Source organism: Cervus canadensis, chromosome 6, assembly GCF_019320065.1.
Source record: "Cervus canadensis isolate Bull #8, Minnesota chromosome 6, ASM1932006v1, whole genome shotgun sequence".
Lineage (NCBI taxonomy): Eukaryota > Metazoa > Chordata > Mammalia > Artiodactyla > Cervidae > Cervus > Cervus canadensis.
The window spans coordinates 9,263,128-9,280,636 of NC_057391.1; the positions used below are offsets into that span (position 1 = coordinate 9,263,128).

General features: G+C 42.3%; 2 protein-coding genes across 5 annotated transcripts in view; one reads left to right on the plus strand and one right to left on the minus strand.

Moving 5' to 3' along the window:
- Positions 1 to 821, minus strand: part of DMGDH (dimethylglycine dehydrogenase) — a 77,799-nt gene extending 76,978 nt beyond the window's left edge. The window contains exon 1 of one of the 4 annotated variants that reach the window (XM_043470743.1): positions 261 to 516. In XM_043470743.1, the coding sequence (XP_043326678.1) occupies positions 261 to 409 (149 nt within the window). In that variant the 5' untranslated portion in view covers positions 410 to 516. Of the gene's footprint in view, positions 1 to 260; positions 520 to 547 lie in introns of those variants that run through there. The other 3 variants (XM_043470742.1, XM_043470741.1, XM_043470744.1) reach the window with 3 other exon arrangements.
- On the plus strand, positions 714 to 17,294 carry BHMT2 (betaine--homocysteine S-methyltransferase 2). Its single transcript, XM_043470745.1, has 7 exons — positions 714 to 827; positions 6,160 to 6,292; positions 8,069 to 8,160; positions 11,158 to 11,305; positions 12,446 to 12,628; positions 12,872 to 13,100; positions 16,280 to 17,294. Exons 1-7 carry the CDS (start codon positions 795 to 797, stop codon positions 16,359 to 16,361), a joined length of 900 nt encoding a protein of 299 aa, XP_043326680.1. The 5' UTR covers positions 714 to 794; the 3' UTR covers positions 16,362 to 17,294.
- Positions 17,295 to 17,509: the final 215 nt, after the last annotated feature.

A 17,509-nucleotide genomic window follows, 5' to 3' on the forward strand; every position in this document is an offset into this window, starting at 1 on the left:
TCATGAAGTCCACTATCTATAAATCTTGGATCACCTCCTCACTCCAGTGTTTTCCAGGTTGAAGAAAGCCAGATGGAGTACAATGTTCTTCCTCGCTTAAGGTCCTCTCCCCGTGCACCTGCTTCTCTAATTATAATTATTGCTCAGTGGCTGGATATGTTTATATGCACGACTGTCTTCCTAGCTAGCTAGATCATGAGCTTCTCCAGGATGAACTGCAAAGAAACAAGGTATAAAAAGCCAAAGAAGACCATATGTACCCCTGTGTTTGCCTTCCCACGGACCATCTCTGGATAAATACAGAAGACACTAACAGTTGACTGAAGAAGGTGAGGGTAGGAGAGTCCTTGCAGTAGAAACCCTTGGATTCTCTCTTTGGACGGTTGTGCATGGGAAAGAAAACATACATAATTCAAGAAGAAATCCAAATGCCCATTTCTCGGGGTCAGAAGTGCCCAAGTTCCCATAGCCGGAGACGTCTCAGCCCCTCGCTTGCAACCCCGCAGCTGTCCAGGCGCGGACCTCCGCGTAGACCGGCCCCACTCACCCTCGGCGGCTGCAGACTGAGGGCGGGCGGCCGGGGGAGCCCCTCAGCGGGAAGCCCCGCAGCCCGAGGCCCCGCAGCCGCCGTGTGCCCAGGCGGAGCATGGCGAGGCTGAGGGCGAGGACGCAGGCATCGGCTCCCAAGCCAGCGGACTGAAGGGCCTGCGGGCGGGCGGGACCCTCCCCCGGGCGAGGGGCGGGCTCCTGGCTGCGCGCGCTCCCGCTTCCCCGAGCTGCGCAGCAGAGGCGCGATGGCACCGACCCGGGGGCCCAGAGTCAAGAAGGTGAGTTTCGGGGAGCCCAGGAGGTACTCAGCCCTCCTGGCCGGGGGGCTCCACCTCAGTCCCTGGCCAAGCTCTGCGGCCCGGGCGAGGCACCTGGAGGGCTCTGAGCCTCCGTCTACCCCCTCGCGAGTCACCAGGACTACAGTATGCCTAGGTGTCAGGATGAGATAGCAATCTTGGGTACCAGTTATGGAGCCTCGCCTTGGTACCCTGCACCGCGCGAGTGCTCTATGCAAATGATCTCCGCTTCACTTTTATTCCCACTTTACAGGTGAGGAAACTGAGGCTTAGAGTCAGCAGACTAGTTCAGGCTCATAGATCGGGTCCAGGTGGAGCAGGTATTTGAAACCCAGCCTTTCAGACTTAGGTGGCGCTCACGTTTTCTACCCTCAGCCCACCTGCACCCGCAGCTCTTCTATTCAACTGTCCCAGAGTGCTTTCCTCTCACGTTTGAGGAAGAGCGGTTGTCTGAACCCCCCAAGCCTCGTACTGGCCTGAAACCGGTCCCGGACGCGGAGACCTCAGACCCGCAGCGGGGTGGAGGGTGGGGGTGTGCTGGGCGGAGGGGTAGGGGCTCCACCTCACGTAGTCCTGCAGTACCGGTCTCCTAGCTCCCCTTTGCTGATGTGCTTGCCAGCTGTCGCCCTGTTCCCCCATTTTCACACGAGATGTGCGCGTGGTGGGGAGGAGGGGGTGACAAAACATAATTAGGAAGGGCATGAACTTGGACGCGGAACATCTCCAAACTTCTCAGAGCAAGCCACCTGTGCCAGGTAATTCAGAAGAGAGGGTGGGCAAGGCAGTGGCAATATAGAAGTGGAAACGTGCACCACCATTTCATTTATACTAAAAAGATAGGGGCAACCAAGATGTCCCACAGTCCTGGACTCTGTAAATAAAGATCATTCACTTTTAAGTTATCAGGCAGCCAATTAAAAAAGTTGAGTGTGGAAACAGGCAAAGTGCTTTGGCAATAAGTTACAAAAGGAGATATGATGTGTCACAGACTGATCCCAACTATATAAAAATATTTATACATGCACTGTACAGAAAGACACAATAATGGTAGTAGTTACATAAGTTGTGGAATATGCGTTTTAAAAACTTAACAAAAAACATATTTTGGAGATGTTTTTCTGATTATAAAAGTAAAATATAGGCATTGAAGAAAATAAGCATGATAAAAAGAACCTTATGCTGATTTCTTTCTCTAAGCTTTCTCTAATACTATGCTTACTTTTCAGTTCATTTCTTTAAAGGTGTTTCCTTTTTTTGTTTGTTTTTTAATATATGCTTTCCCTGTTCTATTCCCTGCTGGCCTCTGCTCTTTGCAACACCAAGATTTTCATATGAGAGTCCACGCTAATGTGGGCCTGGGAGTTAAATGTTAGTGGGGTAGAGCTAACCTCACCACTCTTTTCAGCTAACAGGTGCATCTTAAGAATTCATTTAACTGCCACAGAGGACAGCTCCAATTGCTTTCTTTAATACAAATGAGCAGTCCTGGTGGCAGTTTCAGGCAGATGGAGAGATATTTTAAGTAGACTGGACCTCTGGCAGCTTCCTGCCACAAAGTGAAGTTGCCCTACTCCTCTGTATATGAATAAAGGTGCCCTGAAGCCAGATCTTAAATCCAAGAGGTCTAGATACTGCTATCTGCAAAAAGAGGGCATCCGTGCCTCTCAGAGCTCACTCAGATCCCAGGGAGAGTCTGCCAAACAGAAAGGGAGGATGGAATGAAAATATAGACATAGTGCAAATAATTTACAGTGTTCTTTATTTTACACACTCCTCTGTCATTTTAGAGCTATATTTAGATTGTGAAGGTGTAGCAGTTAACTGAGGTGGTAAGTCTAGCAGTGAAAGAGGGGCTGAAAGATGCTCTGAATGCATATCTTGATCATTTATTTTCCTAATAGCTGTTTAGGAAACTGGCAAAATTTTAAAATGCTGGACAAACATCCAGATAACAGACCAAAATGTCTTACTTGTTATCATGAAGGCAACAGTCAAATTTCCACCATCATTTTCTTAAAATCCTAGCTAATTTTCTATTAGAGTATTACTCCTTGTCAGGACCAAACTTGTAACATATGAGATACATGACATTTTCAAAACAGTCCGGTCATCTGCTAACTCTTGGCTTAGTTTATTAAGGGCCTACTTCCCCTGTGGCTCAGATGGTAAAGAATCTGCCTGCAATGCGGGAGACCCAGGTTCTATCCCTGGGTCAGGAAGATCCCCTGGAGAAGGGAATGGAAACCCACTCTAGTATTCTTGCCTGGAGAATTCCATGGACAGAGAAGCCTCTCAGGCTACAGTCCATGGGATCACAAAGAATTGGACAGGACTGAGCGACTGTCCGGAGAAGGCAATGGCACCCCACTCCAGTACTCTTTCCTGGAAAATCCCATGGACGGAGGAGCCTGGTAGGCTGCAGTCCATGGGGTTGCGAAGAGTCAGACATGACTGAGCGACTTCACTTTCGCTTTTCACTTTCATGCACTGGAGAAGGAAATGGCAGCCCACTCCAGTGTTCTTGCCGGGAGAATCCCAGGGACGGGAGCCTGGTGGGCTGCCGTCTATGGGGTCACACAGAGTTGGACACAACTGACGTGACTTAGCAGCAGCAGCAGAGCGACTGTCACTTCACTTCACGGTGGGTGCTATATGAGGGGGAGAGACAAGGTGACAAGACAGGCTTGCCACCTGAGCCTCAAGCATCTTCCAGCCAAACAGGGGCAACAGGTGAGCAACCAGATACTGCCACCCAGATGATGGATGCAGGAATGGAAGGTGTGTGAACTTCAGCAAGAGGCAAAAGGTGATGTAATCATAAATAAGAGTAGGTCAGACAAGGCTTTGTCCTGGCAGCAGTGGAAGATAGTTTAGAGTGGGCTGGAGTGAACTGGAGACCATTACAATAGTCCAGGGCAGTAAGGATGGGGGAGGGGACATATGTGAGATGTGTCAAATAGATACGCTTGGTGTAACCCTATGACAGATCGGATGTGGGAGATGAGAGATTAACTTATAACAGCCAAATTGTGTGTTAATATTTTCCCCTCTAGAATTGTTGAATGTGTAACATTCAGTCCAACTCTTAACAAAGTTAGCTTCATTGAAATGTGTTAGATTTTCAGTTTGGAGTCTTAGACAGATGGTGATACCTTTGATTCTCTCTTCCACATCCCTCTGCAGCATTTAGTCATTACCCTGTACTGTGATGGTCTGTTGATATAATGGCCTTCCCCAAGGCAACCAGCACTTGGAGCTTCTTGCGGGCAGTGACCATTATTCCAATGTTTATCCCTCTTGCCTAGAAACTGGATCTAGTATGTGGGAAGGTCTCAGTGAAAGTTTAAGTCCTTTTTATGTTTCAAAAGTACAAAACGAAAGGAGCAAATTTCACTCTATGCAGGGAGTAGGGAGAGAGGTGAGAATCATAGAATACATTAACATTTCTTCTACATTCAGCTAAAATTTATCTTTGGATATGAAGTATGGAAAAATAACCAGAGTCAGGAGCTCTCTGCCAAAACAGTGTTTCTGGTTGACACAGCTGGGCTGCATTCCACTTCCCTCCACAGGAAGGTGGAGAAGGATGGTGGCCTGGTGTTTAGCCTCAGGGCCACCACGTCTAATGTACCTTCCTGAGCTGCAGATGTGACGGTTACGAGGGGCAGCTCCCCTCTTCATGCACTGCTCTGTGTCCCGCTGTAGGCAGAGCTGAGATGAACTGGCCGATATTTTCACTAAAATGTCGTATCTTCAAACCAATTCAACCTAGTTAAGATTTATACAATTTTCACACAAAAGTAGGATACAATTTTATTCAAGTTCCCATAGACTATAAACTAGGAAACACTTGGTGCTATTCGGATCTACTATATTCTTCTTTCTGTATATTCATTCTACTAATTTTTGAGAATTTGATATTGAAATCCCAACTAAAAATCCTAATTTATCTATTTAAAAAATAAACTATACCTAACTTTGTTCTGTATTTTCCAAGCCTCCTGTAAATGTGTTATCATACTTTCAAAATTTAAAAAATAAAAAAGAAAGAGAGAAAAAGGTTATATCTTCAACTAATGTAGTCTATGCAAGAAGGATAAGGATTCCCATGGGAGTATTTGCAGTTTTTATAAATCAAAAGGAAGGTCTCTCTGGAAAAAAAATGACACTTGACAAATGACCTGAAGGAAATGAGAGGATGAACCATGTAGGTATCTGGGGAGGTACTTTGTACTCGATGGACGCCATTAGCCCTTGGATAACTGCTCTGGATGCAATCTTTTATTCAGGTTATAGGTGGGCTGACTAGAAAGGTGGCAAAATATAGAGACTAGATTAGGAATTTAGAAGGTCTGACATTTACTGTTTTACCTACTGAGCTCTATGATCTTGAGCAGTTCACTCAGCCTCTCTGAACCTCAGTGTCCTCATTTATAAAATTGCAATAAAAACTGTCTGCCCTGCCTAGCTCCCAGACTTGTTAAAAGTACCGAATGATAACAAGTCTGGGAATATGCTGGAAAATGTAGGGCAGAACTATGAAATGCTGTGTCTAGTGGGATTATGTCCAATGGTTCACACAAAAAAAGAGGTTTATTCTTCTCACCTGAAAAATGCAGTCACAGTCCACAGCCTCTGCAGCTCTAAGCTGTCATCAAGACACCAGGCTACAGTTATCAACCTGTGCCCTCAGCCTTAGCACGTGGCTTTCGACGGCATGGCTGCAAGATGATGGCTATGGCACCAGGACTTGAGCTGATATTCCAGACAGGAAGGAGAAAAAGGGATAAGATGGAAGGGTGTGGGCATCTCTATCAGGAAAACAAATCTCTTATAGAAATGTTCAGCAGGCTTTCACTTATATCCATCGGCCACCACTGTGTCACACGGCCAGTCCCCCACAGCAAAGGAGCCTGAGACCCGAGAAATTTTTTTAAGTTGGGGACATTGTCTCGCCAAACAAAATACATTAGCAAACACGAGGAGAAAAAAAATGCACATTAGTTAGGCGATAAGCAGTGTCTGCCACAAACATCTTGAAAGACCAAAATATCATGGAATCAGCATTTTCATTGTAATTTGATTCAGATTAAATGGTATTTGAGAAAAAGTAGTCACAGAACTTGGGGCAAGACAAGTTGGACCTGGTTTGTCCAATAGAGTCTACTCAAATTGTCTGAAATACCATCAGGCACAGATGATTTTCACAAAACTGAGCTGTCAGAGCACTGTACCCACCTTTCCTACAATTGGAACCTGCTTTTAGGAAAAATAAGAAGAACGGTCTGAGGTGACTTTTCTTTCTATTCTTCAGGGCCTTTTGGAATGTCTGGATAGTGGGGAGGTTGTGGTTGGAGATGGCAGCTTTCTCCTAACGCTGGAGAAGAGGGGCTACGTGAAGGCTGGGCTCTGGACTCCAGAAGCCGTAGCAGAGCACCCACACGCATGTCGGTGCCAGCACCACCCTCAGTGGTTACCGGGGTGACAGTGCTTAAATCCGGCTGAGAGAAGGTAAATAATAGCGAGTGTTTTCTGAGGACTGTTTCACTTGCCAAAATTGCTAAGATGTGGTGACAGTGGCTGTACATGAATCAAACAGAAGAAGTGGCTTCTTTCTCTCCCATCCTACCCCCTCTGTGTGTGTGTGTGCTCACGCTCGCTCGCTCTCACACACACACACACTTGCATCTTTATATATAGAGTGCTAAAATATATATTCTAATATTTGCTCCATGAATATTTACCTTATGTATATTCAAGACTTTCCGTAAGACAGTAAAACTATTATTGCGTCGGAGTCATCCTTGTGTCTAATTTGCATATGCTATTTAAACAGTATGTTTGATAGGGATGATTAATGGTAATTCCAGGTGACTCAGCTGGTAAAGAACCCACCTGCAATGCGAGAGACCTGGATTTGATCCCTGGGTTGGGAAGATCCCCTGGAGAAGAGATAGGCTACCCACTCCAGTATTCTGGCCTGGAGAATTCCATGGACTGTATAGTCCATGGAATCAGAAAGTTGGTCACAACTGAGCAACTCCCACTTTCACTTTTAAACTTAATAGAACTTAGACAGGAGACAGCCCGGTTCTGTTGCGGGGAGAAGAGGGGCAAAGAAATAAACACAGTTTTACTTCGTCCTCTTGGCTGAAAAAAAACAAAAAAGATTTGGAGGTAGAAACTGTGATAGGATTGCTTGGTAACATCAAATTGAAACTTTAATTCTATAAAGTTTGCTCTTTTTTGTATTTGCTTCCTAAATTAAAGTGAGAAATACAGCTAAAGAAGAAATGGGTGAAACAGGATACAAGCTGGGACTGAACTTTTGATTTGCTCCCATTTTGTTCATACATGCACAGTGTATCAGACAAACGTGGGTTTTACTGACCGGCTGAGTGACCCTGGACAAGTCTTTTGACCTCTGAGGATCAGTTTCTTCATCTGTCACACGGGAGCATGACATGGGCTGCTTGTGAGGACTCATGAGTTAACCCACATGAAGTGCCCAGCATCTAAGTACCCAATGGCTGTGATTACTGTTCCATCAGACACTCAGAGTTAGATGGTAGGACAAAGTTCTGTCTTTCTGGTGTTAGCAGGGAGACTTCTTTCTGGCCCAAGAAGAACTCATTCTTAATTTTAGAAGATCTTTTTTGCGCTCCCAGGAAGAAAGTGCTGAAATAGTAGGATAGAGATTCAGGTGGGAGGGAGGGGGATGAAGAGCAAGAAGAAGGCGTGTCTGGACAAGGAAAGCTCTCTGGCCGCATCTCCACAACTACTCCAGTCGACTCCATCATCTGCATTCTGCCCGCTGTGAGAATTCCCTCATTCTACTTTGAGGGCTTCCCACTACTGACTATACGTAGACCAGCTACATCCTTCTTGACACTGGCAAATGGATAGACCCTCTTTAGACCAAGAAACCAAGGATTAGTGGGCCAACCCAGCCTTGAGGCCTGCCTGTGACTGCACCAGGCCAAGAGGCCCACTGGCAGGTCAACATGAGGTTACGCTCAACAGCCCCCGTCTGGTATGCACTCTGCCCTTTCCCGCCCCCGAATTCTACTGACCTGAATCTGCAATTTCTGTATAAGTACTCGGTTTGGAAGTGTGTATGATTGAAAGAGATGTGAGTGGATGAGCTGCTGCTAAAAATGATAGTTTCTGTGATTTTTACTTTTTTTTATTTCAATGGAAAATAAAAAGCAACTCCTTTGCAGTTCGTCAGCTTCACATGGAATTCTTGAGGGCGGGATCAGATGTCATGCAGACTTTCACCTTTTCTGCCAGTGACGACAATATGGAAAGTCAGGTAGATTACAGTGTGGTGAGGGGGTGGGGCGGGGTGGGAAGAGGGGTCATCTGTAATAAAAATAGCCTCTTGAAGAGAATCCATGGAACTGACCTAATGCGGTACTATGCTTTATTACAAATTCCTCCACATAGAATATTCATTAAATAATTAATCATTATGTAAACTTATGTAAAAAATAAATATTTTTTGTCCGTTTATCTAAGGGAAGGGTAGGGGATGGGACTGGGGGAAAACAGGCTATTGGAAGGGCATGGCTATCCTGTGTGCTATGTTTTTGTTGAGAAAGGACACTATAGATCTCTCTTTACCTTCTCATTTCTTTTTCCGACATCTGCAGACAGGATGGTTCTAGGGAAGACAGCATCACTGGCTAGGAATGAGAAGAACTGGCTTTGATACCCAACTTTGCCATCTACTGGCTGTGTGATAACTGATACTTACATGCATTGGGTTGTTGGGGAAAATGGATAAGGTGAAGGATATGGAAGTATTGCGAGATTTTCTGCAAATGGAGAGTATGAATACTTGTAAACGTTAATGCCCATTTATTCATTCAGCCAACCAACATTTACTGAGTACATGTTATAGTCCATTCTCTGTGCTAAATACAGAGACGATACAAAGGCATAGACTCTATTCTGAAGTGGCTCACAGTCCACTGGGGAGGCACACGCATGCGTGCTAAGTCGCCCAGTTGTGTCTGACTCCTTGCAACCCAATGGACTGTAGCCCGCCAGGCCCCTCTGTCCATGGGATTCTCCAACAATGAGCCTTCACTAAGATCCAGTGTGGTAAGTACAATAATGGAAATACAAGCTCATTGGGAGTACAGGAGATGGTACCCAACTCTGCTGGTCTTCTCAAATTTCAGGTTAAACCAGTGTCTTTCACTCAGGCCACTTGCCATTGCCCTCTTTGTTATTTATTACGTTCCACCTTTCAAATGCCAGGCTCACCATGTGAACTCTTGCTCTCTCACTTCAGTGGGAAGCTGTAAACACCGCTGCCTGTGACCTCGCCAGAGAAGTAGCCGACAAAGGGGATGCTTTGGTAGCAGGGGGGATCTGCCAGACATCGTTGTACGCGCACCACAAGGATGAAGTTAGAATTAAAAAGCTTTTTTGACTACAGCTAGAGATTTTTGCCAGGAAAAATGTAGATTTCTTGATTGCAGAGGTAAGCCAATGTTATAGGGAAAAAATTAACTCTATTTTGATATAACTGCATAGTCTTCAACTTTCATAAGAGTATTGGCCCGCCCTGTGCCCTCATTCCCTGCCTGTGCATGGTCAAAGGTTTGCTTACATGCACTGTGGTCAAGGCCAACATCCTCTCGCTTGTGTGCTAGGTCCTCTGTGAAGCCAAAGAACAGAGCCAGGAGAGGCCTACCGGTAGCCTTTGGTCTTATTCTGGGTGGTTGTAGCAGCTGACTCTTGGGGGACCCTACAATGTAGGGTAAGAGGATGGGGACAGGGATTCTGGGAGCATCTTCTACAGGAGAGGCAGGGCAGGAAGGAGCTCGGGGCGGGGAGTAGAGGCTGTCAGGGAGCAAAACCTAGAGGATAGGCAGCTCCTGGGGCTCCTCCAGGCCCCCCAGTAACACTCAGGGCCAAGCAGCAGTTTACTTGCCCACCTCCGTCCATGCCTTGCTCACCCCATCTCTCCACTTTCACTAAAGTTGTAACACATGAGCAATATTTTGAAGTTAGAATCAATAAAAGTTGTCACTGACTACACATGAAGTCCGAGAGTATTCTCTTCCCCTCATCTCCCTATTTCCCATCATGTAGGCTACTGTCTGAGTCAAGGCCTCAACCCAGGCCTTTACCCTTGACAATGTCAATAGCTTCCCAACTGCTAGTTCTCCAGTCATCCTACTGAATGTATGAGAGACCTTGCTTCATCAACCTTCTCAAGGCTTAGGGCTACCCATGCCTGGCTAATCCACCTGGAAAAAGTCATCTACAAAAATGAAGGCAAACTCCACCCTGTGTGTTCTCCACATGGGTGAGGACACAAGTTTGTTTTTTAAAAGCCTCTCTTTGGACTTTCTCCGTGATTCCTCACATATTGCTTCTGCAGAATCTAAGTCAAGAAAGGAGAAACACAGAGATTTCTGCTAGCTTTTCTCCACGTACTTAAACTAGGATCAGCTCTTCAGCTGTGGCACTTAAGGGGGTTCCTTAAGTGCAGGGGAAGCACCCCAGGAAATGGCCTGGGTTTACCAGATAAGGTGTCCGCTCCACCGTCAGCAAGGACACTCAATAGGTACCCCTCCCTTCTCTGTGCCTCAGTATTCTCAGCTGGGGAAATAATCATATTTCTCTTCCTATCTTATGGAGCACTTATCAATAACAGGGCTTCCCAGGTGGCTCAGTGGTAAAGAATCCTCCTGCCAATGGAGGAGACAGAGGAGGCATGGTTTCAAATCTTGGGTCAGGAAGATCCCCCTGGAGAAGGAAATGGCAACCCACTCCAGTACTCTTGCCTGGAAAATCCCTGAACAGAGGAGCCTGGTGGGCTTCAGTCCATGGGGTCACACACAGTAGGACATGACTTAGAGACTGACATGGTCATGAGCATATGACTATCTAACCAGAAGTGAATAGAAAAGTATTTTGAAGTGTAAAGCATAAAAAACTATTCACTATTCTTCAGAGACCACCCTAGTTACATTAGGAAAAAAAAGAGTCCAAAATTTATAAATAAAACTTTTGTTCCTTCAAAATCATAATTTTAAGTACTCAACTACTTTAAAATCCTTTTTTATTAATAGTATAATATCTGAATGAAAATCTATATGTTATTGTTAAAAGAATTAAAATTTACTCAGAAAAAATTTTCTTTAGTCAGTCTGATAAAGGCACATTACTTAGCACAATTTTATTACATATATTTGGTAATTTTTATAACTGATTTTTGCAACATTTATGGTCTACCAATTAAAGTCTGCTTTCTATTTGGACCAATAGAAAAACATTAAATTTCTCTTAGTATTTTGAACATGTTGTAGAAGCTGTGTGGGCTGTAGAAGTCTTAAAAGAATCTGGAAAGCCTGTGGCAGCCACTATGTGCATAGGCCCAGAGGGAGACATACATGGTGTAACACCTGGAGAATGTGCTGTGAAGCTGGTGAAGGCAGGTAATGTGGACCCATGATGTGATAAACAGTTCAGTTGTTGTTTATGAAAGTTAACAATGTTTCTTAAGGTTGGGAGAGCAGTTTGGAAATAAAATCGTTAATTGGAATTGATTTCTTTATCAGTAAAACTTAAGAAGTGGAGGGGGATAGCTAATTTCTAAGGCACCTTCCAACTATTAAAAAAAAAAAAAAAAGATCTCTGTGTCTATTTTTGTGCCAGTACCAAACTGTACTTGGTACAAACTGTACTGAACTGTATCTCTGTGGTGCCGACAGAAGTCAGGGAGCTTGATTCCTCCAGATCTGTTCCTCTTTCTCAAGACTGTTTTGGCTCTTCAGGGTCTTCTGTGTTTACATACAAATGTTAAACTCATTTGCTCTAGTTTTGGGGTAAATGCCATTCATAATTTGATAGGAATTACATTGAATCTGTAGATTGCCTTGGGTGGTAGGATCATTTTTAAAATATTGATTCTTCCAATCCAAGAGCTTTCCACTTGTCTGTGTCATGTTCAGTTTCTTTCATCAATGTCTTATAGTTTTCAGAGTACGGGTCTTTTGCCTCCTTAGGTAAGTAGGTTTATTTCTAGGTATTTCATTCTTTTTGATACAGTGGTAAATGGGATTGTTTCCTTAATTTCTCTTTCTGATGTTTTGTTGTTAGTCTATAGAAATGAAGTCAGACAGAGAAAGACAAATATCATATCATATCACTTATATAATAAATATATAAGTTATATATATATATAAAAATATAAATAAGATAATACAAATGAACTTATTTACCAAACAAAAAAAGACTCATAGACTTAGAAAACAAACTTTATAGTTACCAAAGGGGAATAAGAAGTGAGGAGAGATAAATTAAGTGTTTGGGATTAACAGATACACATTCCTATATATGAAATAAACAACAAGGACCTACTGTATAGGACAGGGAACTATATTCAGCATCTTGTAACAACCTATAATGAAAAAGAATCTGAAAAGAATATATATTTATATATATATGTTTAACTGAATCACTTCACTGTACATCTGAAACTAACACAGCATTGTAAATCAACTAGACTTCAATTTCAAAAAATAAACAAGTAAATAAATTGTGAAACAAGTAAATAAATGTATTTCTTTGCACAGGGGCTTCAGTTGTTGGTGTGAACTGCCAATTTGGGCCCTGGACCAGCCTGAAGACCATGAGCCTCATGAAGGAAGCACTACAGGCTGCAGGGCTGAGAGCACATTTGATGGTGCAGTCCCTGGGGTTCCACATGCCCGACTGTGGCAAAGGAGGGTTTCTGGATCTCCCTGAATATCCCTTTGGTGAGCTCGGGTGCATATTAGAGACCTTGTGATTTCTTGTGACAAAATAGAAATGGCTGTAGGAACAACTATAATACAACACAGACTTATGATACGAGATTGCATAAGACAAAGGCATTCAATGTCAATCAAAAATGAGCTATCTGAAGAACTCATACTCTAAAATTTAGTTTTGCCATTGAAAAAAAAAACACATTTGAAAACAGAGGTGGTAACAGAAGTACCATATCTATTGTATTACAGCACTGGAGCCCAGAGTTGCAACCAGATGGGATATTCAAAAGTATGCCAGAGAAGCCTACAACCTGGGGGTCAGGTACATAGGCGGGTGCTGTGGCTTTGAGCCTTATCACATCAGAGCGATTGCAGAGGAGCTGGCCCCGGAGAGGGGATTTTTGCCACCAGCTTCAGAAAAACATGGCAGCTGGGGAAGTGGTCTCAATACACACACCAAACCCTGGATTAGAGCCAGGTAGGAATTTTTAAATTAACATTACTATTTTCCTCTAATCTCATTTGTTGTTAACATTATGCATGCACATGGTAATAAAAATTCATAAGTATAGAAATGTATAAAATGAAGGGTAAAAGCCACCCCATTCTTGACATCTATCCTATCCCAGGGTAACTTATTAGCCATTTATGTTTTGAAGTCTTGTTCCTCTAACTCTTGTTTCATCAATTTTAAGTGGTAATTATGAAAGCTGAAAAATTTAAATCAGATGATCTTCCCACTTTCCCTGTTCTCCTTTTGCCAATTTTGCCTTGTTACATCTTTGCTTGTTCTGTTAGTTATCTTTACAAGTTTGAATTTCATATTTAACCACCTATTTTTTAATCCATTAATATGAGGCAGTATCTTTTGATTCCATTCTCTGTAAAATAAGAATTGACTTCCTCTATTTTCTTCCGCTTTTCCTCCCTCATATACTTGGTTTCTCTATGGTATACCATTCCATTTAGATCATCAGTGTTTATAACTAAACACAGTATAAGAAAACACAATGGCAATTCAGTAATTAAGTGTTCAATTCCATGTGAAATCAAAACTTGGAACTTGTTTCAAGCTTAAAATTCTCCTTTTTTCTAGCAGAAGATTTTAATATGTAGGAAAGCAGGGATGGCTCATCTGATCTTTCTCTTTCTCTGTCTTATGCTTCCAACCCTCCCTTCCCATATTGCTGGTCACTGTTTCTGACCTCTCCAGATTCAAAGAGTGAGGAGAGAAGCTGGAAAAGCAGTAAACTGCTACAGCCTGACGGGCACACTGTTATAAGACCACACTCCCTGGGCCTGGCAGGTCCTCATGAGTGTACTTATAGCTCTTCAGAGGTTTCCACCAGGAACTTGTGTTATTTCTCATGCTACAGGCATTGCATTTTTCTGTAAAATTTTTTTCTCTGCTTCACCCTCAAATCCTGACTTTCTCAATAGGTCAACTACAGATATACCCCATTTGTGAGAGTCTCATTTTCTTCTTGGTATTTCTCTTGAGCCTGATTTTAGGCGCACCCTCTCCTATTAGGCTCAAAACTGGCTACAAGACTTTTCACCCTTCCTTTATGGAGATGAACTCTAAGAGTGTGGTCTAATCTCAATTTAACCACAAGCAAAGTATCCAACTCATTGGTCTCTGTGATCTGATTTTCCAGTGTAGAGTCAGTGAGTCAACTGACTGGCTCTTAGCCACCTACTCTGAAAATTCTGCAGAGTGTCTGTCTTGCTTTAATATCTGATATCTATCGTATCTTGTGCCACTAATCAAATTTCCAATCTAATATCTTGGTACTATGTCATGATTTTCTAAACATTATTCATTACAGAACCAAGAGAAATAGAAATAAACCTATTTCACAGAACCTGAGCCCTGTGTAGGAGAATGTTCCCAGCATCAAGGTCAAATTGAGTCTCTCCTTTTACATTTCATTCATAGTCCAAATTCAGGTCATACTTTAATTTACATCAGAGTTGGACTACAACTTCCTTTATACAACATTTGGTTTTATAGGAATGTCTAATTAACTTTCTTTTCTATTGTTGAAAGAAGAATAACAGGCCTTCCCCTTCTCTAAGGTTTTCCAGTATCTAGATTATGCTGTTTGTTACAATCAATCACTTTATTGTTGGAGACATTTTTTCTCGGAGGCTCCTTAAATCACTATTCTGTTTCAAATGATCCTCTTCTCATCTCCCTCTCCCTCTCTTTCTCCTGTCAAACAATGCCATCACTTTTCCATCTTTCATAAACCAGCTATCTTCTCTGCCATCTTCTCTAATCAGTGCTATTATATCTTTAATCCATTTTTGTACTTTATCCATTTCAGTGGGGCAGAGATTTAGAATAGTCTTCATTTTTGAGTTGGGACAACTTTCTGAATGCAAATATGTTTATATTGTAGACGTATGCAAGAAATCATTTAGGCAAACATTTCTTCTGAAAGATATGGATATTTATCCAGAAAGATTTTTTTAAAGGTCTCATGCTTAGAAAAAAAAATGACTAAATAGAAATATAATTAAAAGGTGAGGAAAGCATACTTTGATGATGATTAAAATAGTTCAGATAAGTGAGAAATGGCTTATTTTAATATACATTGTCTAAGGATCTTTGGAATTCATTAGCAACTTAAAACATTATTCTGTAGACTAAAGGCAGACATTTCTTGTACCCTAAACTCCCAAACATACTGAGGTTCACAAAAATTTGTGATTATCCAAAAACCTATAGACTTCTGACATTTTCATCATCCAAAAACAAATGGTTTATTAGTTGTTTCATAAGTAGAGTGAAAAACACTGTAAAAATATATTTAACACAAAAGTCTGTGACCAGGAACCTTGTATTCTTTCCTTTCCTAAAAACAAGATACAAATACTGCGTGATTTGTATTCTGTTTTTAGTTTCTGAAGAATTTTACTTTGTCTCATTATGTTAAAAACTGGCTTCAGGGGCTTCCGCGGTGGCTCAGCGGTAAAGAATCCACCTTCCAATGCAGGAGACACGGGTTCAGTCCCTGGTCAGGGAGGGTCCAACATGCCTCAGAGCAATTAAGCCCACTCACCGTGACTATTGAACCTGTGCTCTGAGCCCGGAAACCGCAACACCCTGAAACCTGCGCACCGCAGAGCCTGTGTTCCACAGCAAGAGAAGACCCTGCAGTGAGAAGCCCATATACTAGAAAGCAGACTCCGCTCATAGCAATCAGAGAAAAGCCCACGCAGCAGTGAAGACCCTGAACAGCCAAAAGTAACAATTAAATTTTTTTAAAAACTGGCTTCATATACTTGTCATTGTGTTAAAACATTGAGTAGGGTTAGAAGGATCCTGCTAGATATTTCTGGATGAATAAAATTCACAAAAACATGTAAAATTCAAACACATTGTCTTTTTCTGAAAGGCAATTTGAAACCCAGTGATTGTTATTGAGAATATAAATATAGAAAGACTCCTGAAATTAATGGATATGGGCACAGATTTTCTGTGTATATGTTAAAACTGAAATTCTACCTTAGCCTGATCATCCACCAAACTTAGGTGTATTTAGCCTACACACACACACACACACACACACACAAACACACATAATATATTGGCTTATAAAATAGACATGAATCTTTTAACTGATGAACTATATATCTTTTCAAACGCAGGGCTAGAAGGGAATATTGGGAGAATCTGCGGCCGGCTTCTGGTAGACCTCTCTGTCCTTCACTGTCAAAGCCAGATGCCTAAGGAGTAATGAAAGAAAACACTGAAGCAGCAGAATGGAAAGAAATCCCCCCAAACCCCATCTGGAACGCTTCCGCGCCTCTGTCCTCAGCCCACCCTGTCGTCTCCAGCTGTAGAACAAGTGGCAGCTTAAGCGCTGACGATTCAACACAGGGTTCGTCTTACAGTCCTGCTGTGCTTCAGCGAGAGCTGGATGCTGGGCGAGATGCAAAGCTGATGAGAAAGGCTTCTTGTCCTCCAGGTACTGACTGTCCAGTATGCTGTAGGACATGCTTTGGAAGGGCATCAAGAATGGTAAAACTTGCCAGTTAGAGTGAATCTGAGATTTTAAAATAACCCAAAGTTAGTGAGCAACAAACGCAGTGATTAATTCAGGTGACTACACTAGGTACAGAAGGATAGAGCAGCATTCTAAACTAAAATTAAAGCAATGAGTCTGCCTTTCTTAAGTGACTTGTATAATGACTCCAAAGGCAATCCCAAAGGAACAGATGCATAAAATATTTTAGGATTTTTTAAAAATAATCATATAACCTTCCAAAGTGATTAGGTTCAAAGATAATTTTACTTAAAGGTATTAGGTCCCAGAATTTTTTCAGTGTATCTCTATAAATCATAAATAGTTAGATTATAAACCACTAAGGACAAGGACCATGTGAGATGCTTCTTATATTTTTCCTCAAAGTATTTATCATTGCGCCAGGCATAGTAATAGATGCTCAGTGAAACACTGATTGTTGATTATTTTAAATAAGTAAATAAATAAGCAAAAATAGATAAACAGCTGAAGAAGACGTTTGTAAAAGTCAGAGTTCAAATCTGTCACCGTCTAATATTCTCTTGACATTGTTTCAGCTATTTTGTGACATGCTGATTTCTCTATTTTTCAAAACAATGCATCAATTTGTAATAATTAATAAAATTAAAAATAATTTATCTTTTGTAGTGTTTGAGCATTTAAATCTCATGGATATTTTTGGAAAGTAATCAGTTCAGTTCAGTCACTCAGTCATGTCCGACTCTTTGCGACCCCATGAACTGCAGCCCGCCAGGTCTCCCTGTCCATCACCGACTCCCAGAGCTTACTCAAACTCATGCCCATTGAGTCGGTGATGCCATCCAGCCATCTCATCCTCCGTCGTCCCCTTCTC